The following is a 23372-nucleotide window of genomic DNA, read 5'->3' on the forward strand; positions in this document are numbered from 1 at the left end:
CAGTTGTCAACCTTGCCGGCTTTCAAAATCATATAGGGCTGCACTCAAGCTTCTAGTGAAGTCTTTTTTTTTTTTTTTGCTATGCAGAAATGCTCTTTGCAAAAGATGTGACACAAAGGCCCCCGATGCACATTGATTGTGTCATGTGGATCCAGCGGTGAGAAATGAATTTGTCATAGGGATGAATGTGCTGCTACTAAATTAAAGGTGAACGCTTTCCTTCGAAAGCATTCGCCAGATTTTAACAGCTTTTTTGAATTGCTCGCCATCTGTTTATTACTTACTGCATGAGACCTCATATGATTTTGCAATACAGGCCAGACAGGAGAGATATGTGAAAAATATGGAAAAGGAGGCAAGAAAAAAACAGCCAATTGAGACCAACTTATCCAAGAGCCTTGACTTTGTGTTGCTTTGCATTGTGAATGATGTGAGCAGCAATCTGACAGTGATATCAATCCATTATTTGTTACTTACAGGACTGAAAAATAATGGTGTACAACACACATCATGCATTTGTTTGTATTTTTTCCCATCGAGACCATTTGGATCTAATTAAAAACAACATGAAAACAGTTCTTTTCATCTGGGAGACTTGGATGCAAGAGAATGATTTACTGCTAATAATAAAATCAGAGGAGAGTATCCCACTGAAAGGGATAAGCCAATGATCATTCATACAGAACATTAATTACAAATCAGATCAATAGTGATGTTCACTTTCCCATGAATGCAGACAAAGGACGCTGTGAGTTATTGACATATGTTAGAGGATTAACAACACATTCTTCAAAAGCATTGTTTGTTTATTACAGTGTGAAACGTTTTCCGGTCATTCTCTGCATGTAGCAGACAAAACACTTCCACAATCCCCAAATGTGCCATATTTTGTGGTCTCTGGTGCGTCACTGTGGCAATCTGTCCCCACGTGTTTTGTCACATGACAGTAACACAACGACACCCATATGCAAGGCCAATGGTGGACGGCAAAGGGGATTCCCTTAATACTAGGCCATGCTTTGAAACTTTGAAACACTTAAAAAGGATACAATTATTCTACACAGTTCGGTAATTACCAAAAGAGGACAACTGATGGCTATTAAAGTAATAATCATGAGAATAAAAGTTAAAATTCAAGTTTTCCTCACTAGACATCACATATTCTGCAGTCTGTTGAAGAAATTATTAGGAATTCCTTATTTTGCTAAAGTGCAGTGCATATGACATCTGTTGACAACGCTCATTTGTCCCATAGGCAGTATAAAAGATGGGCGTAGCCTCTGTGATTTCACCCACTGGTTAACAAAGCTCCGTTATGAAGCCTTGAGTTGAGTTTTTGCCATAGCCATCTTGGTGTTTTGAAACTGGTGAGGGGTGGATCTGACTGAGAAAACAAGGACACCACATACTCACATTGCCTATTGACTTGTGATTGACAAATTGTTAGACAATGAGCATATTCTGGATAAACTCTTAGAATGATCATCCATCTGTCCATTTATTCAATTCAATTCAACTCAGTTTTATTTATATAGCGCCAAATCACAACAACTGTCAACTGTGATTTATCAGTCCAGGCTGGGTCACTGGGGCAGCAGTATAAGCAGAGAGGCCCTGTCTCTTTCTACCAACTCATCTGGGGGAATACTGAGGCATAATCTCTCCAGCATGTCCTATAAGTGGGCGTTCCCAGAACACCTCACCCAGGAGGCATCCTAATCAAATGTCAGATGAGCAATGTCACTCCACCCTTTTCCTGCTGAGAACACTAGCTTTGGACAAACCCTGGTGCTCATTTTCGCTGCAGACTGCTCAGGTGCAAGCTGGAGTTCACTAACTGATGAAGCCAAGAAAACTACGTCATCCACAAAAAGCAGAGACAAGATCCTGAGTCCATCAAGGTGGAAGCCTTCCACCACTTGTCTCCGCCTTGAAATCAGTGACAAACCTGTGGCAGCTAAATACCTCATAAACACAGGTCAGACACCCCATACTCCCAAAGCACCTCAAACAGGATCCCCTAAAGAACACAGTCAAATACCTTCTTCAAGTCCATAAAGCACATGTAGACTGGTTGATAAATGGCAAATGAACTGGTTTTTATGTAGTGCTTTTCTACTTTTCTTGAGCATTCAAAGCGATTTATACAACACGCCTCATTAACCCATTTGTACACATTCATGCATTCTTGAGTTTAAACATTGAAAACAGTGCTTGTATGAATGTGTGTGATAATGAGAGTTAGTACCTTCAAACTCTGCTTTCTATCTAACATTCACACATATTTACACTCTGATGGACGCATCAGAGAGCAACTTGGGGTTTGGTATCTTGCTTAAGGATACACTGGCATGCAAAGTGGAGCAGTCAGAGATCGAACCACCAGCCTACTGATTAGTAAATGACCTGATCTACTTCCTGAACTAGAGTCACCCCAAACTCTCACACTTTGGGCAAACATCCATACACACGAACAAGATAAAGAGCTGGTCCAGTGTTCCATGACCAGGATGAAAACCTCACACCTCATTATTCCTCCTGAATATTAGGTACAAATAATAGATTTGTGAAAGATCAAAACTTATTAAAAGAACTTCAAGTACTCAATATGACAGTTATGACCTGAAACTAGTGTCTAAACTGATTAAGTCATCAGGGGAGACATTTAATGAGGTCACAGAGGAAGAAAATCAAGAACCAGATTACTATACAACTGGAAGTCTTTGTGCAGCCAGAGTAGTAGCCCACTGCTGGCCATAAAAAAGAATGCAGGTTCATGGCACTTTCATTTGTGAAACATGAAAGCTGGAAGTCTATCCTTTATACCAGGTATGGGCAATTAATTTTTCCAAAGGCCTAAATGAGAACCTGAGGCTGCTGTCGAGGTTCTGCACTAATAAGCTGAACTCAGTTCTGCTCAATATTCTTTTAATTTCTTCAAAAGCTAGTTAGTATGGACATCCACAACAGTCCCAGTTTCTTGTGTGGCCCCTTGGGAACATTAATTGCCCACGTCTGTTTTATCCTGCCTGTTCTTTCTTCTGACCGGCTGTGTGCAGCCCTGATTTTTGTGGGTTGGCCTATACTTATGAGCAGCTGCCTAAACTAAAAGGTTGGTATAAACCCAATAAAGATGTGCTTAACAGTGGTGTCTGATATTTAACTGTGCGTCCATCCATGATACAGAGAAGATTGACTCATAGAAGTAGGGTCTGGTATTTAAAACATTTTACATTTGCAGTCATCAGGAAATTAAGCTTAGCTAAATTGCCTCAGCTTCCTACAGAACACACTGTGGTTCCCCTTTTAAAATGAAGGTCAGTAAAATGGTGACCATAACACACAAAGAATGAATTATGGGAGTAAATGAATGAATTTAAGGAATAAGTAAGACACAGATCTTTTTTTTTCCTAAGACCTGAACTTGCAGAAGCGCTAACTGTGCAAAAGGCAGAGCCAAGGCCTCAACGATGAGGTCTGTGAGTCCTACTCGAGTACAAAAGGCATAATGAGGAACACATGGTGTATGCACTAAGAGCCAAGTGAAAACTTAGGTGAGTAATACACAGAGACTTCTTATTCCACTGGTCTGTTAAGAGAGCTTTGCAGACAAAGAGAGCATAAAACATGATGCTGAGTATAATTACGTTTGTTTCATTTCCCTCAGTATTCTGTCTGTTTCCTCCATCTAGTGGCCAAAGCATATAAAGTTCTCCAGTAGCTTTAACTACTTTGTAAAATAACCTGTTGCCCAACTTGGAGATTTTTTCATCTGTTTTGAAGAGCAAGATAACATGTTATTGTTTTTTTTGTTTTTTTGCATTGATATTTTTGTATATGCACAAAAACTTATCTGTAATAGAGCAGTGTGCCAGTTTTTTCACTGGCATAATTTAATTACTCCTCATTATAATTGCTATATTCATTCTGAGATCCAGTATCAATATAAGTATATCTAAGAGGAAAGTCACGTGAAGACTGTTGGGCTCAAAGCACACTGGATTTTTCACATTACTGCACTCTGACTAGACCAAAATAAAGCCTCTGTGTGCTTCACCGCAAAGATTTGCTCGGCCATAATAAGATAAATATAATAAAATTAACATTTGATCGTGAAATTATTATTATTATTATTTTAAAGACTTTAACTTTGTCAGACTGCTCATGTGATCACTGCTCTCTATCCAACACAAGAGGGCAGTGTTTTCCCTTTGCCTAAAGGGAGGGGACAATCAGGTGAATATTTCTCAAGGTCAAAATTACACATCATGGAGCGTTTGGGCAGGTAACTGGGTCATCTAAAGGTTCAGCAAAACGCTAAAAACCATTTCATTATGTAGCAACACTTTAGTAAAGAGTCCATAATATAGCAAAGCTGTCCTAAAAAGACAGCTTAGCTTACATTAATAGCACTACAGCTCATCAGTTTCCCCAGTTATGTCAAACATCAGCTCATCAAATCATCTGATAGTCTGCTTACTAAAAAATCCACTGTTTATGGTTTGCTTTCGTAATTCTAATCACATCAGCTGAGACTGAGGGTGCTTCTGGCAGTGCAAGGAGATGTGTGATTAACAAGCCCCTCAGTGACAAGCATTACATACACATAAGCAAAGCAGACACTATACCAAAATGACAGAGAAAAAAGGCCGCCTGTCTAAAGCGGGAGCTGCAGTGGTTGCACCATTTGCTCACATGCAACCAGATGCATGCACACACACAGACACACACACTCAAAAACCATCTCTGAACTCATCCACAGGAAATGGATCTGAGCAGTGGAGGAGCTGAGTTTGCCGCACAGGCACACACGCGCATACACACACACACAGAACGCCTGCACCCCCATTGGTTGACGTCTCTCCACCCCACCGCAGGAGTCTCTGAGGGGTCTGCTGCAGTACTCTGCTCCAGGGGCCTGGAAACGCTGGAGTGAGCCATTTTTTCCCCCTCTCTACTTCTATTTTTGGGCTGGATATCGAAGGTCCACAGCCTCCCTCATTTTCCACTGTTTTCCAGAATACTGGTTCCCAGTGTGCACTGTTCGTATGGCATTCAGTTCCTTCTCTGCAGATAAAAACAGCAGGCCTCTAGCTCAGAGAGGCAATATGATATCACTGAGACAACAAGAATCTGTGCAATAAGCTAGTGAGGAAGGACGCATAAATCGTGCCTCTGCTGCAGGGCCCAGGGGCAGCAACCCAGTGCTCAGCCAGCCATGTAGACTCAGGCCACAGCTAAAAGAATTTGGGAAGGACCCTTCCTGCAGCCCACACCCTCCCCCACCCTAACAAAAAGAAAGGATTTAACCAGTCCTCAGTCAAACGAAAAAGAAACAAGTTTTATTATTTCAAGTCAAAGCCAAATGTCTTATTTTACATTTTCTGCTGTCTGTTGTGGGAAAGTGACCCTCAGTAATATGCTGTTTATGTGTAATTAATATAACTATATAACTAGTACAATGTAGCGAATACTTTATTTAATGCAGAGTAGCATACAGAAATGTCAAAAGCATCCTTGTTTAACCCTAGATCACATATTACAATGGCCATTTTGAGCTTCCAAGTGTTACACCGATGAAGGAAAACCCCATAAAACATAAACAACAACAGTAATCATAAAAGGGTTGTTTATTCTGATAATAATAACTGCAAGTATAGCTGCAGTTCACGACTAGAGCTCAGCTGTTGCACTGATCTGTTCATAATGGGACTGAAGAGTTAACTTATACTGGCAAATGTCACAGGCTCTTAGAAAGTGCTTGGCAGAGTCATGAGTGTGTAGTGTGTAAACACGGGAAATCCTAATTGAAATGGCACAGTTAAAGGAAAATAAAAGGGCCAGCATCTCACGGGTTTGCAGCCACTACCTGCAGGGGGAATCAATCTCATCAAGCAAAGATCTCCAACCTCAGTCTGAGAGTAAAACACAAGAGTATCTGCCCACATTCATAAAATAGAGGGAGGTCCCTAATTCCACAATAGCCTATAGGGCTTCAGATTCATGTAAGAACCTGTCAGAGGGAAGAAGCATGTTTATGAATGAACAAACTGCTTCTCTGCCCGAGTTCATTGTGGTGTCTGTTTGGCATGGGGATGGATAAGAAGTCCTGCACTTTAAAACTGCTGTGTGTGGTTTTTTTATGCATTTAGTTGTCACAGTTGCAAACATTAGGGAAAAAAACTAAACTTAATAAACTTGTGAAAAAACAAAGGTAGAAATGTTTGGGGGGAAATTCAGAGTTTGTAATCTGTTTGCAGGATCCACAATGTTTTACAGCTGTTTGGTGTGACAGCTGATTGACAGCGTGTGATTTTGATGTTGTTGTTGTTTTTTGTTTTTTAAAGCAGTGGTTTCTGTTATCTCCGCGGCCTCAGAAATGGGTATCCGGCTTATTGATGGTGGGGAATGCCAGCGGGCATTAGAACAGCAAGCGGCCATCTGCCAGCCTAGCGAACTAGCAACCCCACCAGCTGCAGTCGCAAAACGCCCTACAAAGCAGGACATGCATGCAGCTTCTGACGTCTGCGGCCACACTGCGCTACAAAGCCCAGAAAAACCAGGAGCGGAAACAATGAGAATCAAGCTTATAGACGCCGCATAGGTCCACCGCTGGCAAGTTTTTTTTGAGGGAAGAGGCTGCTGTTAAGTGCACATCAGTTCATTTCGGATGGCCGGTTTGCGCGAATATTTTTCCACAGTGAAAAAATCTACATAAAAAGACTCATGCAGGGGCACTTTAATACCCCGACATGGCGACGGCAAGAAAAGGGAGAGAGCTTTTTACTATTTTGGAAACTAGCGCGGACACAGAAAGTACAGCGGCGTGCGACAGCCAAGACTCTCCGCTTAACCTTTCGGCCGATGTGAAGTGGTTTGAGATTCCGTACAGAAAGCCAGACTCGGACGAGGAAGACGAACTGCGGGAGGAAGAGGAAGAGGAGGACGGCGGCGGCGAGGGGGAGAATGGATTCACGAGCACAGCAGCAGCCGCGGCGGCGGAGACTGCAGACGCGGCCAGCTTCATCGCAGGAGGAGGCTGCAACATAATTTTAGTCACAGGCAGCAATGGGCTCAAGCACGACGAGGAGGAGTATGCAGAGGACTGCTATTATTCTACCTCCACTAACTGCTCTGACACCACCTCGAACGATTCGGATATTGATTTCTCCGATTTGGAGGAGGAGGAGGAGCGCAGGAGTTTTTTCAGCTTTGAAGATGATTTGGATGAAGACTGCACTTCTCCCGACTTCTGGGGCGAGCCTGACCAGGTAATTTCAATCGAGCCCTTCTCCGCTGTCAGTGGCCCTCAGCACTCGCTGGGGGACGATGCTGACACCCGTGACTATTTCCGGATACTCTTCCCAGATTCTCTTTTTGAACACATGGTAGAACAAACAAACAATTACGCCCTCTATCGGCAAAGGAGGAGCGGAAAATCAGACCCCCACTGGCACCCAACTGATGTTAGGGAGATGAAAGCTTATGTGGGGCTGAATATTCTTATGGGCATCAATCAGCTTCCAGACACCGGCATGTACTGGGCCAGTGATATTTTCATCGGCAATGCGGGCTTTAAAAAGACAATGACGGCGAGGCGCTTTGAGAAACTCACCCAGTATCTCCAGCTGTGCGACCGTGAGTCAGAGCCCGTGCGTGGGGAGCGTGGATATGATGGCCTCTTCAAAATCAGGCCTCTCCTTGATGTGGTGGAGAACACCATGTGGGACGCGTACGTGCCCAATCGTTGTTTGACCATAGACAAGTGTGCCATTGTCACCAAGGGACGTTTCTCCCCCACCCAGTACATGTCCTCCAAGCCCCTCAGGAAGGGGCTGACAGTGTGGATGCTGTGTGACTCTCGCTCAGGCTACTGTCATCGAGCCAAGATCTACGTAGGCCGGCCCAGTGAAGACGAGGCAGCAGCCTGCCTCGGTTACAGAGTGGTAACCTCTTTAGTGCGCGGCCTGGAGGGTCAGTACCACCATCTCTTCATGGACAGCTTCTTCACCTCTGTGCCCCTCCTCCAGAGGCTGCTGAGAGACGGACAGTATGCCTGTGGGCCCACTCAGCCCGGGCGCAAAGGTTACCCAGAGGTCCTCCGCCCACGAAACGTCGGAAAGCTGTCCCAGGGCGAGTTCTACCAATGCCAGCGTGGCAACCTGGTTGCTACTGTGACAAGGGACGCCAAGGTGGTCAGCTGCCTGTCCACCAACTCCGCTCCAGGAATTGTGGGCATCAGTCCAGGCCGGCAGCAGCACGAGGCAGACAGAGATGGTGAGAATGACAGCATAGACAGCTCAGGTTTGTCTTTTGGCGTGCCCCGACCTCTGCCCTTGCTCTTGTACCAGGAGAACATGAGGGGCGTGGACCTGTGTGACCAGCTGAGGGAGTGCTACCAGGTTGGCAGGCCGTGCAAGAAGTGGTGGCGCTACTTCCTGTGGTTCTATGTCAACCTGTGCATCGTCAATGCATACATCATCCTGAGGGAGAGCCGGGGGGGCGCGCCACCAGCGGGCTTCAACGGCAAGCAGTTCACCCAACGTCACTTCCGTGTTCGCCTGGCACAGCAGCTGATTGGAGACTACCAAGGGGCGAGGGGCATGGAGCGGGCAGCACGCAAGAGACACGCAGATTCACCCATAGAGTATGGACATCGCCTAGAGCGCATGTCGGAGCGCTCGCGCCGCTGCAGGAACTGCACCAACAAGGGACTGCGACATGAAAGCGTGTTCGGCTGCAAGATATGCAATGTCCACCTATGCAGGGGAGGGTGCTTCTCTGAGTTTCATAAATAGAAATGAACTGTTTTTGTTTTGTTTTTATATCCTTTGTGTAATCAAACAACTTGTGTCAAGGGATTTTTTTAGAACAGTAAAAACTATTTGTAATTCCAAAGGTTACCACTACAAGTGCACAATATAGTCACACTTTATGTAGAGCTAGTTTTAGTTTTAGGAGTATTATTGCACGTATAATAGAGAAAAATAATAAGAGAAACTGTAGATTATTTGAATTAGTATAGAATGTTTTGGCAACTTGCCTTCTGTAACACTGACAGAATTGCCTTGTGTCACTTTTTTATACATTTAAAATATGTTAAGGATTTTATATTAAAAAAAAAAGAAGAAGAAGAAGAAATCAAACTTTTCTGCACTTACAGAAAGAAAGATCAGAAAATGTTTACAGTGGGAAGTTTATCTTTCTCCTTTTCCAAAATAAAAACTTCATTTTAATGCACTTAACAAACGCAGTTCTTTGTTCCCGTGGCCCTGAAAGCATTATTCATATTCTAAGGAGAAACAATGAAATGTGAGCTTTAATGAACATGCGCTCCTTTAAAAACAGGTTCAGCTTTGGTTGCCCCCTCTTCCTTCACTCATGAAAATCTGTGTGTGTCTCTGGCCGTTCAAGGGGACGCAGCTTGGAGCAATTAGAGAGTAGAAAAAGCCCCTCAGTAGTCTCCAGCCAATGGACCCAGTGATGCCATTTCTTTCTCCAACCACAGTAGAGACACAGAGCCATCTGTGGCCCTATTACACTCAGTCCAAACCCAAAGAGTGGTACTTGTCACTGACACGAATGGAAAATGGAAGAAAGGCAGCAGAGACGCACATTTCTACAGAAGCTTTGCTGATGGATCGATTAGAGTTTGAATCGTGTAAAGCAGCTTGTGCACAATTAGTGAAATGAGTGTGCGCAGAATCAAATCTGCTCCCGAAGAAGCGGGACCGGTTAGATTGAGAAATATTCAGATTTAATATGTATTTACGTAAGATTTTCTGCACACTTTGCTGTCTGCTGGCAAGCTAAAAGCCTGTACGTAGGCAGAAATAGGCCGCTTGAGCAGGTCAGACTCCCCGTCTCCCGTGTCTCTCCTTCTGAAGTCTCTCTCCTTCCTTTCTCTCTCTCTCTCTCTCTCCCTCTCCCTCTCCCCAGGCGCTGCTGTGCCATCCTACACATTCATGCACCCTCCCTTCCTCTTCACTCCTCTCTCTCTCTCTCTCTCTCTCTCGCACTCCCTCAGCCGTTCCCCAGCTGGGAGAGGGTTAGTCAACTGGACGCCCATCCCGCTGATCTGCGGGAGCCCCATGGGGAGTTGCCATGGCAACCGTGGCCGATGAAGACAGGGAGTCGCCGGCAGGCTCACATGGTTGTCATGGTACTCACTCTGGCTACGGAGGTGGGAGGTGCCACAGGCCACACCTCCCTCTACCCTGTCTCCAAAACCCAGGAAAGGCTGCGGCGTGTGTGTGTGTGTGTGTGTGTGTGTGTGTGTGTGTGTGTGTGTGTGTGTGTGTGTGTGTGTGTGTGGAGCGAGCTGGCTGGCTGACAAGCCTGCACTGTACATGGAGCCAGACTGGTTACCAGGCAGGCTCTGCTACAGAGCAGCCAAGACCATGAGTGCAGCCAAAAAACTGAACCAAACTGCTGCCCTGTAGAGACGCCTTCATGCAGGTGTTCCCGGAATTAGAGGAATCTGTCACACACTCATTCCCAACCATACTGACAGCTTGTATGCTGGTATACTGAAGAACATGGCCTACACTGTCGCTGCTTTTTGCAGATATCTCCATGCAGGCGGGGGAGGCAGAATTAGCTTGATTTGTCTGTGCTTGACCACACTCCAGATTTCTATTGTATTCAACCGTAAACCATTTAGATCCTGTAATTTCCTCCTTCTTTCCAGCTTGCATTGACATACGTCAACCGCTGCCAGTCTTCCTGTGCCCACATAGTCATTGTACTGTCAAAGTATCACAGTTACTTACAATAATTGATATACTAAAAGCCATTTGTGACATATATCATTTTATGTTTCCACTCAAATGTTAATAGTCTTCCTAACACACTCAAGTCACACACGCTGACAAGTCAGCTGCAACAGATGTGGGTTGAAATATGATTTTTAATTTTCCAATTACATAAATAGCAGTGCGGTGGGCAGGCAGGCCAGAACATTAGAATCAGTGCAGGTCACGCTCATGTTTTTGTATTATTAATGCTGAGATCTTTTCTGTCATTTTTTTCCCTCTGTTTTGTGGGCTGACTGTGAAATCGTGAAGCCCTGTTTGTGCTGAGTCAGAACCAGACACTGCTCTCTCTCTCCCACTACCTCTCTTTCTCTCCCTGTGGGTAGGTGGGTGTGCTGTATGTGGTCCCGCAATAGTCAAATGTTTCTAGGATGAATCTCAACCATAAAATGCTCAGCTTTCAACATGTTGTTCCTTCCTAGGCAAGGAAAGATGTCTGAGTCTCTGTCAGGAACATGGGCCTGGTTTCACTTAAGAACCGCTGGTTGGGTAACACATGTTCTGTTAGAATCATGAATGTGCCTTTGTTAAATACTTTCCTCTGTTGCAAAACGAGTCCACGGACAACGACGAGCTTGAGAAAGCCCTACCATCTGATTCTCAGCTCCTTCTGAGTCACTGTGTCTCGCCGCCGCTGCGCTGTGTAAATGTTCTACACAAGACGGAGGGAGATTTTGAGATAAGGAATTATGTAATTATGCAGTTTCTCATATATAAGTTTGTTTTAAAGAACTAGTTTAGACCAGATCAAAATTCTGATTATTTCATACAACTACGTCAGGAAGAATCTTACTCTACTGTACAAGAACTGTGGTTAGGTACTTAACCTACAATGTGTGTCCATTTAATGGTACTTTGTACTTCACAATTATGCACAGAGATATGTGAAGTTTGTTCTTTTTGATTGGATGGGTGTAGAGGTCTGTTGCCTATTTAACAAAGACTGTATGTTGATAATACAACAGATGATTAGTATTTAAAGCAGCAGTTACCAAATTTTTTTGAATTGTGACTCTTTTTAAAATCAAGATCTGACTGAGGTGCAGAATTTAACAGAAGTATTGCATTAACTGTCCAGGAATTACAGGCTTTTTTGTTTTGTTTTGGGGGGTTTGCATCGTTTTCCATTTTCAGAGGCTCAAAGGTTATTGAACAATTGCCTGACATTTGGATTTATGGCCAGTTAGTGCTTTAAGTTAAATTAAACTGCCATAGTAAATTTGATAATTTTCAATATGAGGTCTAAGAAATGTCAATGAAAGTAAAGGTGGCCATTATTAGGCTGAAAATAAACCCATCAGAGTGACAACAAAAACTTTAGGAGGGGACAAATCCACAGAAAACACCTAAGTGGATGATCACAGATTTTTTTCATTGGCCCTTTCCTTGTGTTTTGTGTGCTACAGCATCATTGTACTGGTGTTTTCTTAAGTTCGAGTGCATTTGACCTTTCAGGGCTGCTGTAAAAAAAACACAAAGAAACCCTTCACAACATCTATCAAAATGCAGAGCACTCTAAAGTATCTAGGCGTACCATTGCCAGAGTCTACAATCAAGAGACACCTTAATGAATGTAAATTCAGAGGGTTTACAGCATAAAACTCACCACTAGTTATACTCAATAACAGAAAGGCTAGATTAGACAAAAAACATCTAAAAGAACCTAAAACAGATTAAATAGAAATGATCTTCTACCAGAATGATGGGAAGAGGAAAGGAGCTCAGCTCGTGACTTAAAGCATACCACATCATGCTTCAAACACGGTGGAGGCGTGGGAATGTATAGCTGCCAATGCCAGCTAGCGTTTACTGATGATATGACTGCTGATGAAAGTAGCAGGGCTATACTCTCGTTACCCAGAGCATATGCAAAAGCAACCCAGGAGCTTATCGAGGCAAAGAAATGGGATATCCTTCAAAGGTCAAGTCAGTCACCTGATCCCAACCCAATAAAGCAGCTTTTCATTTATTGAAGACAAAACTGAAAGCAGAGAGATTCACAGACAAGCAGCAGCTGCCAGCGTCTGCAGTAAAGGCCTAACAGTGGATGTCAAGGTTGTCACTGACTGCACAGGATTTAAAACAAGTATTAAAAATAATCCTTTTAATTATTTAATATTATTAAATATTATCTCAGTCTGTCCAGTTACTAAAAAAACGAGGGCTTTGTGAAAACCCCTGAATTACAGTCTGCACTTCAGTCAGATCTTGATTGTTCGATTTAAAATCCCCCGTGATGGTGTACAGAGGTATATTTAATAAACATCCGGCTTTGTTCATAAACTTATGGACCTAACTGCCTGATTCGGGAAATTAAAAATCAAACAATGTGGAGCTGTGTGTAGTGAAAGACACATTTCCCTCTAAATTTATCTTACTATAAATAAATAAAAATCTTTTTCTACTCTCTAATGTGGCCCACATCTCCACCTAGTGGACACTTGGGAAGTTGCCCACTTGAGGTAGTTCAAACATCCACTTATTTAAACTCGTGTTTTTATTTTCAGTCCTGATATTCATTTCAAAGAACATGCAAGCCACTTCCTGGTGATCTAACACATCCTTCTAACTAGGAAGCTTTCTAAACCAGATGGACCTCTTTTTCGTCTTTTTCTCATGTGGTTTTGGTGAACCCAGCAGGATGACCAGAGGGAGTTTGATTACAGGCTCTCTTGACAGAGGGACATCAAGGGTAACCTGTACAAATAAAATAAAGATACTTTGATTACTTACATTCTTTTTAAGTTGTGTCTGATTTTGCCTTTAATCAAAATCTACTTCTTCTGTAGACTAGATTGTATAATGCACTCTGTGTCTCCACCACAGGACCAGTGTTTACTGAAAGCACTGGCTTAAATCTGTTTGAGCGGATGGCATGGAACAGGTTGGACTGCAATGTGACGCTTTATGTGGTCTCATCAGTGTGTGGACAAGCCATGAGGAAATCTCCCCTTTCCTCCCTCTCACACTTCCTGTCCCCAGTATGCAGCCACTGTGCAGTGCTGTTACCGCTGTGCAAATGTATCCCAAAAAACCTCAGATCTCATTTGACTTATTGTCTCAGTGTTACACTGTTTCATCTTAAAATACGGTATTATTCTGTAATGTAACCTGGTGTAAGGCCATATCATTATACTGTCTTTAAACACAGTCTGTACCTTGAGTCTGTACTCCAGCTTCATCATGCAGCAGTTGAAGAAGGTAGGAGGGAGCTGCGGAGGGATACAAAGAACTTTGGTGGTGGTCTGACTGGTTTCAGCCGGAACAGGCTCTCCTGTCCCAAACAGGATGTCATTTGTGTGCACTTTCCTCTTTGACTCAGCAACAAAGGTCTGCTTCTCACACAGGTAGAATTTGGGTATTACTGCATGTGCTGAATCATTGAGCACTTCCACAGAGACTCCCACTGCCTCACCTGTGTATGTTTAGAAAAAAAAACCCACATTATTTATGTCTCAGTTAACAAAATTTAGGAAAATATATTCTGTGAGACATCGGTTTACCTTGCTTTAATCCCATTTTTTCTGAGGTAACATTCATAGTCACCTTTCCAGAGCCATAAAATGAAATCCTAGTTGCGTGTTGTTGCTCCTAGTATAATAATAATAATAAAAAAGGCAATGAAATAAGTCATGACACATTTAGGAGAGCTGAAGTTGAGCTCAGTCCAAAAAGAAAAAAGTTTGGTTTTTTTTTGTCTTTTACCTGAAGTCCAATGATAATCATTTCTGATTTGGAGGCAAAGGGGAACTCAGACTTGGTCCAAAAAGGAAACTCCGTCTTGGTTTTGTGTACAAGCCAAATCGACTGAGTAAGCTGTGCCCGCAAACTGTATGTGATCCTGCCCCATTTCCCTTCATAAGATGAAGGCATGTCTCTGAAAGAACCCAGAGGGAAATGATTTCATTCAAACATATGGAAAGAAAGTGTTTACATAATATAGATTTATTATTAGAGATCATGTTAGAGGGGAACACATACACATCTGGAATTACAAAGTTGAATGAATACACATTCCTCCCAGGGCTGATGGTTACCGAACCTTATAAAAAGAAACACTTTATGTTACCTGTATGTTCGTCAGTATTTATAACAGCAATTATATATCTCTCAGCTCAGAAACTTTACTGGGACAATACTAACCATCTCCCTTTTTATCTTGAAGAATAATGTGTTCAAAATAAAAGTATTTCTTCTTGTTGCTGTGGGCCACAATATCCTCTCCTTCTTTTTCATGCCAAGTTACCTTAGCCTTCCCTTTGGCTTTGACCAAAAAACACTGCACTTTGATTTCCTTGCTGATCACCACTATCACATTTCCAGAGAGGATGTCCCCAGGGGAGAAGGTGCCTTGTTCGTTCACCTTGTTGAATTCCACAAAGAGATGCTTGACGGTCATTAGAAGGATATATCAAACCGTCTTCTTATGGAGTGAAAGTGAGAGAATCCTCATTTGGTTGAAATTAAATCCCAACAATTTACTGCAAGCAGGTTTGACTTGATCCGCTGGGATGGAGTCTTTCCTTGACGAATAAGGATGCCAGTAAGGCAGGCGTATTCAGTGGAGCAGTGGACCTTCTTCAGAAGCTGTATCTGCGTCACACAGTATCATGTGATCAAGCCTGCAGGTGTTGCTTTCACAAAGGTAACTCTAGCCTCTACCTGTGTCACTGGTGATGGTATCGTATTGTATTACTTAATGATCAAGCTAAGTGATGAAAAATTGGTGTAGAAAATTCAAACAACAGATTTCTGAGGGCAACATGATGTCACTTTTGTGTTGATTTTTATCAAATGACTGTTTTTTTTAATGTTCTAATATGACGTTAAAGGTGAAAGATTTTTAATGTGTTTGAATACTGAGTCACAATAAAATTAATTTAACCTTATTCTAACCATAAAAGGTACATAAGATGGAAACTTTGTTTTGAATTAAGTGTTAGAGAGTGAAAGTCTGAAAACAGAGACCAATCCAACTTGTTCAGTGTGTCATACTGCATTTGATATACAGTGTTTAAGCAATAAAACTTAAAAAATTAATAATTAAAGGTTTTAGCACAACTTTGTGTGACTCAGTTTAGTTAAAAAGTGCTGAAATACACTGAATCATTCACCTGACAGCCAAAGTGCAGAACTGAAATTCACACAGAAGAACTTGAAAACTACCTCAACATCTGAATTAATATTGAATGCTCATATTCTTTAAATCACAGGAAGACTTGGATGAAATTAGTATAAGTCAACATAATGTCCTGTGAGCTTGGTGTGTGTGTGTGTGTGTGTGTGTGTGTGTGTGTGTGTGTGTGTGTGTGTGTGTGTGTGTGTGTGTGTGTGTGTGTGTGTGTGAGAAAGAGCCAAACTGGCATCAAATGACCAGGTAAAAGAGTTTTAAATCTTTAAGTGTTTTGTGGGTTTTATTTTAATACTAACTGCATTTTAGTGGGGAGATAATCTACACAGACTAAACACAGAGACAGTAGATTACATTAGATCAGTTGAAATGTGGAAGAATTCTCCACAGACAGGTAAATGGTTTCACTTCTAATCATACATAATTTTCCAAGACTGTAACTCTGGTCAAAATACTTTTTGAACCATGAGGGTCCCAAGGACTCTCTCAAATAATGGGGTCTTTCCTGCTGTTGAAACAAGCTCCTCACTGGAAATACAATATATCATTATGGGTCTGTTAGAAGGTACACTTTGATCCACACAGTTCAAAAAGTTAACATCTCAATGCCATCATCATCGAGAGTGGTAGTGGGGTACGTCGCATGTGCTCCGTAGGGAGGTGGAAGATCTCCACACTGGGGTGGTGTTTGCTGGGGTGTAGTTCCCCAGGCTGGATTTTCTGGGTTCCTAAAAGTGTCAAATCCAATGCCAGCAGAAGGATGTGGTTGTTTCACAACCGCAGGCATGATAACTATAGGAAGTTTGAGCTTTGGATCAATGGAACATTTGATTTTCATTTGGACCTGTGAAAACAAAATAACACACAAACAGTATTGTTTAGCTTTGTTTGTTTGTTTCAATGAATGTAGATGTTGATTCGCATGATTAGGAAGTATTTATATCAGCAGGCCTTTGTTGTTGCCCTGTTTTGTCACTAGAGGGCTCCCGTGCTTTAATCCAAGTTTCTCACTCTTTGTCTTTTTCCCTATTAGTGTTTGCACTTGCCTCTTAATGAGTGCTTTTCTTCCTTTATATGGAAGTACTTTAGTTCCTTTGAGTACTTAGATCCTTTGTTGTATTTCCTTTTGTGAACGTTAAAAAGAAGAAAAGCAGTTTTCCAAAAAAATGATTTGTTACAGTTACCTGTGACAGAAAAGAGGTGCCACTAACCAACTAGCAGCCCAAATAAAACAACCAAAATAAAACAAAGACAAGCCATCCAAGCTTCCTACCATTAGTTATATTACTTAAGCAGTACTCAAGTACACAAACAAAAGGACAGCTCTACAAGTTGTTTACCTTCAGCATGTACTCCAGGTTGATGATGTGGCTGTTCAAGATGGAGGGGGGTAGGTCTCCAGGGATGGTGATCACCTTGGTCACGGTTTTTCTGCCAGAAGATGCTTCAACAGCCTCAGCCTTATCCTTAAGGATGTCGTGTGTGTAAACTGTCCTGTGGCCCTGGGCAAAGAAACTGTGTTTCTGATACAGTTTGAATTTGGGCTTCACTGTGCGACTCGAGTTGTTGTTGATTTCAACTGTGACCACGAGAGCTTCGCCTGTAAAGTACAGAAAGTTATCCTGTATAAATCACTGCCAAGCACAGAAAGACATTTCCTTACATCTACATAATATCTAACTTCCTTTCACTAATCAAAGGATCAGTGCCACAGAAACACCCCTCACTGAATCATGCACACTGGTTTCCTGTTTACAAGCACTTTAAGTAGCTGAGAGCTGGGATGAAATAAAGCAGTATTTTTAAATGATGGGAAGTATCATTTAAAAATACTGCTTTATCTGAAGAGTGAAAGCGCTTGACTCAACCAAACTTATAGTCACTTTCCAAAAAATAAAAATAAGGGAGAGGGCAGAAACTGAATACTGAAAGGCAGTAAGCCAAGTAAAGATAATTACCTTGCATGTATCCCATCTGAGTGGTATGAACATCTACTGAAACCTTTCCAGAGCCCAAAACAGATTTATCCTTATGAGTATACTGAGGTTCCTAAAAAGCAGACCCCCACATTATAAATGTGCTTTAAGGTAATGATCTCGTCTGCCTGAACACTATCAGTTATGAAATTAAATGATTGCTTTTTTTTTTAGGATTAATGATTTCTTACCAGAAGTCCAGGAATGCCCATGTCTGCCTTGGACACAAAAGTGAAGTGAGCCTTGGTTTTTCTTGTAATTGATTGTGTCAGCTCTGCTTTCACCTTATGAACAATTTTTCCACGGGCTCTTTTATAGGTTGATGGCAGTATTCTGTAAAATACAATACAAAAACATTCAAATGACCCACTAAGAAGCATAATGGAAATCTAAACCTCTGATTAAGACAAGAAGAGGTACCCATCAGGAATCCTGAACGAAAAAGGATACACGTGTCTTCCTTTTCCAATGACTTCAGTGCCTGGAAAAGAAGTAGGTGTTGTTTTGAACAGTCTGTTAAACAAGGAACAGTGTATCACGTGTCAGCAACTGTGTTAATTCAATACATCACCATCGTGTCTTGATTCTCTCAAGATATCTTGTTTGATGTCATAATATTTCTCAGTAGCCCAGTAAACGTGGGTTTGATTTTTTCCGTAATGCTCACTCCAGCATACCTTCGCTCTCCCTTGTCCTCTAAAAATCAGCGATTGGATTTTGGTTTCACCAGACACCTCCACAATAATTCTTCCATTAATGATATCTCCATTCGTGAAGGTGTTTTTGCTGTTGATGGCATCGTATTCGATTGAGAATCTTGTAATGGTCATTTTCAGATGGCAAAAAGTGGGATAAAAAAATTCTGTTGCAAAAACCAAGAGAAAACTCAGGCCAGTTGTGCCCAGCACAGCCACTCTCTGCCGGTTATATCTGCTTTCAAGTATACAAATAATGTGAAACCAGTTTTTCTTGTATCATACACCCTCCCAAAGCAGTGCCACTAAAAGATTTTCAGCTATGGAAACTTAACGGGGTTTAACATGAGATTACATTATGAATGATTTGAGACACACTCTCTGGATAACCAGCATGGTCTCTTCACAACCACATATTGGGGCAGCGAAAAATACCACCTTGTTTCTCTTTATTTATTTTTTATTGTAGGTGTGACTGCCACATGCTGGCTGCATCACATGATATATTTCACCACACCTACAGTAAATTTTCCACTTGATGCAGATTACATGCCATGATGTTAAAACTCTTTGAAATCCTAAGCAGAGGTGATGAGAAGTAACCTTAACAATAGACCCCGTTTTTCAGAGAGATGACAAAAGGGCCTTTTGGGGGGGGGAGCATGCTGCTGTTCTCACAGCCCCTGATTCCCAAGGCTTGGGAGATAAGTTTCCACATATTTTGATAGCAAAAATTTGGGGGAAGTTCCCCAAAAAGGATTAACAAATTCTTGTTTGGAGGACATTACTATTAAATAAAACAGTAAAAGTATCACTAACAACACTATAATATTCACAGTAGGTTTAGAAATAATATTATATGAACGGTATCAACTTTTCCTGGGGAAACACGTTCTAAGTGTTAATAAGTGTTAATGACCCCTCTTACCAGATTAATTTTGTCTTAATAGTCAAAATTAATCTGGAAACACTGGCAAAACCTAAAACATACCAGGAAAAAAATGTTGCAGTCAATATTTTGATGGCCCCATGAACTGAAAGCAATTAACTCAAAGTAAAAGATGTCTAGTTATGTCAGCTTCATGTTTTGTGGTATATCTTGAAAAATTACTAAAATCCAAAGACCACCCCAAAGACGTTTATTTCGTTAAAAAAGTTTATTATCATACAGAGCTTTATTTCAAAGATACCAAAAAAACAAAACAAAAAAGTGCATTATATGTCACCTGCAGGCTTGATATTGTAATGCTGTTAACCAGTGAATGGAAAATATTTTACTCTTTACTTTTCAGAAAGGGATCCTGGGATCGGAGAGCACGGGATGGAACATAAAGGTGCAAAAGATCAGAGAGGTATGAAGGTGGCAATCCATTTAAAGCTTTGTAGGTGAGCAGCAGGACCTTAAAATCTGCTCAAACCTGACAAGATAGCCAATGAAGGGATTTCAGTACAGCGTAATGCACTCAAATTTTCCAGTTTTAGTTCAAATGCGAGGCGCTGTATTTTGCACCATCTGTAAACCTCTAAAACTTTTCTTTGGTAGCCCAGAAAAGAGATCGTTACAATGATCAATACGTGAAGACACAAATGCATGGAGAAGAACCTCTGCAGTCTTGCTTGATAAAACTTGTCTGATTTTGGCTATGTTCCTTAAATAATAAAAGGTGGTCTTTGTTGTCTCTCTTACATGAGACTCAAAGGAGAGCACTGTGTCAAACCACACGCCCAAGTTTTTTACCTTCAATTTTCAAGATTAAATTTTGGGACATGTATTGAAATTTTTGTGGTCCAGTGACCATCAACTCTATCTTATCAGTATTAAGAAGCAGGAAGTTATCCGATTACCAGCCCCTAATTGCAGATAGACACGATTCTAATTTAGACATGTCAGCACAATTTCCAATGGTTAAAGGAACATAAAGGTGCAGGTTGTCAGCGTAACAATGAAAAGTTACATTAAAAGAACGTAAAAGAACACCAAGAGGCAGCAGATACAGGGAAAACAGCAATGGGCCAAGTACAGAGCCCTGAGGGACCCCATGCCCCACTGCACAGGTCTCGGAGAGATCATTTTTAAAACTAACAGTCTGAGATCTCCCAGACAGATAAGATCTCAGCCATGATAAAACATTTCCTGTAACTCCAATAAAATGTTCAAGCCTATCCGATAAAATACAGTGATCCACAGTGTCAAATGCAGCACTTAGATCTAGTAGTACTAAAACTGAAGTGCGATCACTGTCTGCATTTACCAACAGACTGTTTGCCACTTTGATTAAAGCTGTTTCTGTGGAGTGATTTGGTCTAAAAGCAGACTGAAATGGTTCAAACAGATTGTTTGTTGAAAGATGATCAGTGAGCTGCTTAAAAACAACTTTTTCAAAGACCTTAGACAAAAAAGAAAAATGTGAGATGGGTCTATAGTTTGCAACTAAGTCAACATCCAGTCCAGGCTTTTTCAAGATTGGCACTACCACAGCAGATTTAAAACATTCAGGGAAGACTCCGGTCATCAATGAAGTATTTAAAAGAAACAGAATGTAGGGTCCTAATACTGACCACAGTTCCATTATAAGTACTGTTATACATTTTCTGCTTTCTGGAACACGTAGACACTTAAGATATGAAGTGTTTAATTAAAAAAAACAACAACAAAAAGAAACAATCAGGAGTGGATACTCCTATATGAGGCAGTAAAACACACACTATAGGGATTTGGTATAGTCTATAGCCACAGAAGTGCTTGGTGAACACTAGAGTGGCTCTTAATGACCACAGTATGCTTCTCGGTGTTTTCACACCATTTCCTGGCAAAACATCTGGTCAGACCTGTTGCTAGGATTTATTCTCAAAATCTGGCAATGGAGGGTACATTGCATATGCTCCATAAGGAGGAGGGGGATCTGACGGTTGGGGAGCTGCTATTGGTTGTTGTGGCTCAAAACCCCACACTGGAGGGTTTGGGTTCGGGTTCGGGTTGAATCCAAAGGGGGTAGCAGCAGCAGCGGGATAGTGTGGTGGCACTGCAGGATAGGCCTGGAAGGCTGGCAGGATGGCTACAGGAAATGTAATCTCTGCAGAAAAAACACTTTTGCAAACAAATGAACAAAGCGTGACAATTGTGTTCAAACGCTTTCAGCAGCTTTACACAAAAGTCTTTCACTGTGTAAAATAAAGAACCGACAGAGAGCTTTAAATATCGCTCTGCTGCGATAACAAAGTAAAATGAAATTCATTTTCTTTCGAGGAACAGAGCATTCCTTCTTGGACCATTTTAGGTTAGCACAGCATAGATCTGGGCTGTTAGCTGATCTGGTGACTGATCTCCAGTGTGACAATGGGTATTAAGTTACTGACTGGAAACAGTCTTGACTATAGGCAATACAATCCAGTCATATTGTATTGTGTGAAAGCAATGTGACGCAGTATAATTACTAAGGGAATATTTTTGAGGGCAACATAGAACTACTTTAGGCACCTTTTTTATCAAATCAAGATTTTTAATGGACATATTGGTGAAAGCTTTTTTAGTATTTAGACACAATTAAAAGTCAAAAATCTACTTTAAGCAACTCTTTCAAATAACAAAAAACAGCAAACATCCCTTAACTTTCATCTGACCATAAGAAGGGAATAGCATCCGACCGTTGCTTTGGATTAAGTGCTATAATGACTGTAAGTGTTACAGTATAGCTGCCTGGCAGACAGGATGTGATGAGTGTAGAAATAATAACCAAAATAAAACAGGAAGAGAGGCACAGCTAAACAGGGAAGCAAGATTATATTAATCCGGCAGAGCTTCAACAGCATTCCGAGGGAGACTGGGGATGCAGTGGCTTGCAAAAGTATTCGGCCCCCTTGAACTTTCCCACATTTTGTCACATTACAGCCACAAACATGAATCAATTTTTTTGGAATTCCACATGAAAGACCAATACAAAGTGGTGTACACGTGAGAAGTGGAACGAAAATCATACATGATTCCAAACATTTTTTACAAATAAATAACTGAAAAGTGGGGTGTGTGTAATTATTCAGCCCCTTTGCTCTGAGTGCAGTCAGTTGCCCATAGACATTGCCTGATGAGTGCTAATGACTAAATAGAGTGCACCTGTGTGTAATCTAATGCCAGTACAAATACAGCTGCTCTGTGACGGCTTCAGAGGTTGTCTAAGAGAATATTGGGAGCAACAACACCATGAAGTCCAAAGAACACACCAGACAGGTCAGGGATAAAGTTATTGAGAAACTGAAAGCAGGCTTAGGCTACAAAAAGATTTCCCAAGCCTTGAACATCCCACGGAGCATTGTTCAAGCGATCATTCAGAAATGGAAGGAGTATGGCACAACTGTAAACCTACCAAGACAAGGCCGTCCACCTAAACTAACAGGCCGAACAAGGACAGCGCTGATCAGAAATGCAGCCAAGAGGCCCATGGTGACTCTGGACGAGCTGCAGAGATCTACAGCTCAGGTGGGGGAATCTGACCATAGGACAACTATTAGTTGTGCACTGAGTGGCAAGAAGAAAGTGGGAAAGTGTGGGAAAGTTCAAGGGGGGGCGAATACTTTTGCAAGCCACTGTATTAAGTCCAAATGGACCATGTTCAGCACTTCCATTGCCGAAGCCGCTGCACTGAGCTGCAGCCGCAAGGTAGTTGGTGCCTGTCATGGTGGTAATCCGCGAACCAAATGGGGGACACCAGAGGTAAGCGGAGCCACCAAGCTGAAGAAGGAGTCCTACCGGGCTTGGTTA

General features: G+C 41.8%; 2 protein-coding genes across 2 annotated transcripts; both read right to left on the reverse strand.

The window, feature by feature from the left end:
* Window positions 1–13328: 13328 nt before the first annotated feature.
* On the reverse strand, window positions 13329–15449 carry LOC147317280 (arrestin domain-containing protein 3-like). Its single transcript, XM_086312887.1, has 6 exons — window positions 14958–15449; window positions 14796–14856; window positions 14520–14691; window positions 14318–14405; window positions 13973–14229; window positions 13329–13511 (listed from the first exon to the last, which is right to left on the reverse strand). Exons 1-6 carry the CDS (start codon window positions 15211–15213, stop codon window positions 13380–13382), a joined length of 966 nt encoding a protein of 321 aa, XP_086169013.1. The 5' UTR covers window positions 15214–15449; the 3' UTR covers window positions 13329–13379.
* A 641-nt stretch (window positions 15450–16090) lies between these two features.
* On the reverse strand, window positions 16091–18799 carry LOC147317281 (arrestin domain-containing protein 3-like). Its single transcript, XM_086312889.1, has 6 exons — window positions 18493–18799; window positions 18342–18402; window positions 18113–18254; window positions 17904–17994; window positions 17286–17545; window positions 16091–16789 (listed from the first exon to the last, which is right to left on the reverse strand). The coding sequence occupies exons 1-6, from the start codon at window positions 18749–18751 to the stop codon at window positions 16532–16534; spliced, it is 1071 nt and encodes a 356-aa protein (XP_086169015.1). The 5' UTR covers window positions 18752–18799; the 3' UTR covers window positions 16091–16531.
* Between the last annotated feature and the right edge of the window lie 4573 nt (window positions 18800–23372).

The sequence above is a fragment of the Aulonocara sp. 'chitande type north' Nkhata Bay genome, linkage group LG12 (genome assembly GCF_057382095.1).
Source record: "Aulonocara sp. 'chitande type north' Nkhata Bay isolate Kocher_YH1m ecotype deep benthic linkage group LG12, A_spYH_male_GT1.1, whole genome shotgun sequence".
Lineage (NCBI taxonomy): Eukaryota > Metazoa > Chordata > Actinopteri > Cichliformes > Cichlidae > Aulonocara > Aulonocara sp. 'chitande type north' Nkhata Bay.

Coding starts and splice junctions, on each gene's coding strand:
- LOC147317280 (XM_086312887.1), bottom strand. CDS start 15,213: ATGACCGTCAAGCATCTCTTTGTGGAATTCAACAAGGTGAACGAACAA. Junction 14,406..14,519: donor TGATTATCATTGGACTTCAG/GTAAAAGACAAA, acceptor TTATTATACTAG/GAGCAACAACACGCAACTAG. Junction 13,512..13,972: donor AGCTGGAGTACAGACTCAAG/GTACAGACTGTG, acceptor TTATTTGTACAG/GTTACCCTTGATGTCCCTCT.
- LOC147317281 (XM_086312889.1), bottom strand. CDS start 18,751: ATGACCATTACAAGATTCTCAATCGAATACGATGCCATCAACAGCAAA. Junction 18,403..18,492: donor GAGAGAATCAAGACACGATG/GTGATGTATTGA, acceptor CTTCTTTTCCAG/GCACTGAAGTCATTGGAAAA. Junction 17,546..17,903: donor TCAGATGGGATACATGCAAG/GTAATTATCTTT, acceptor TGTACTTTACAG/GCGAAGCTCTCGTGGTCACA.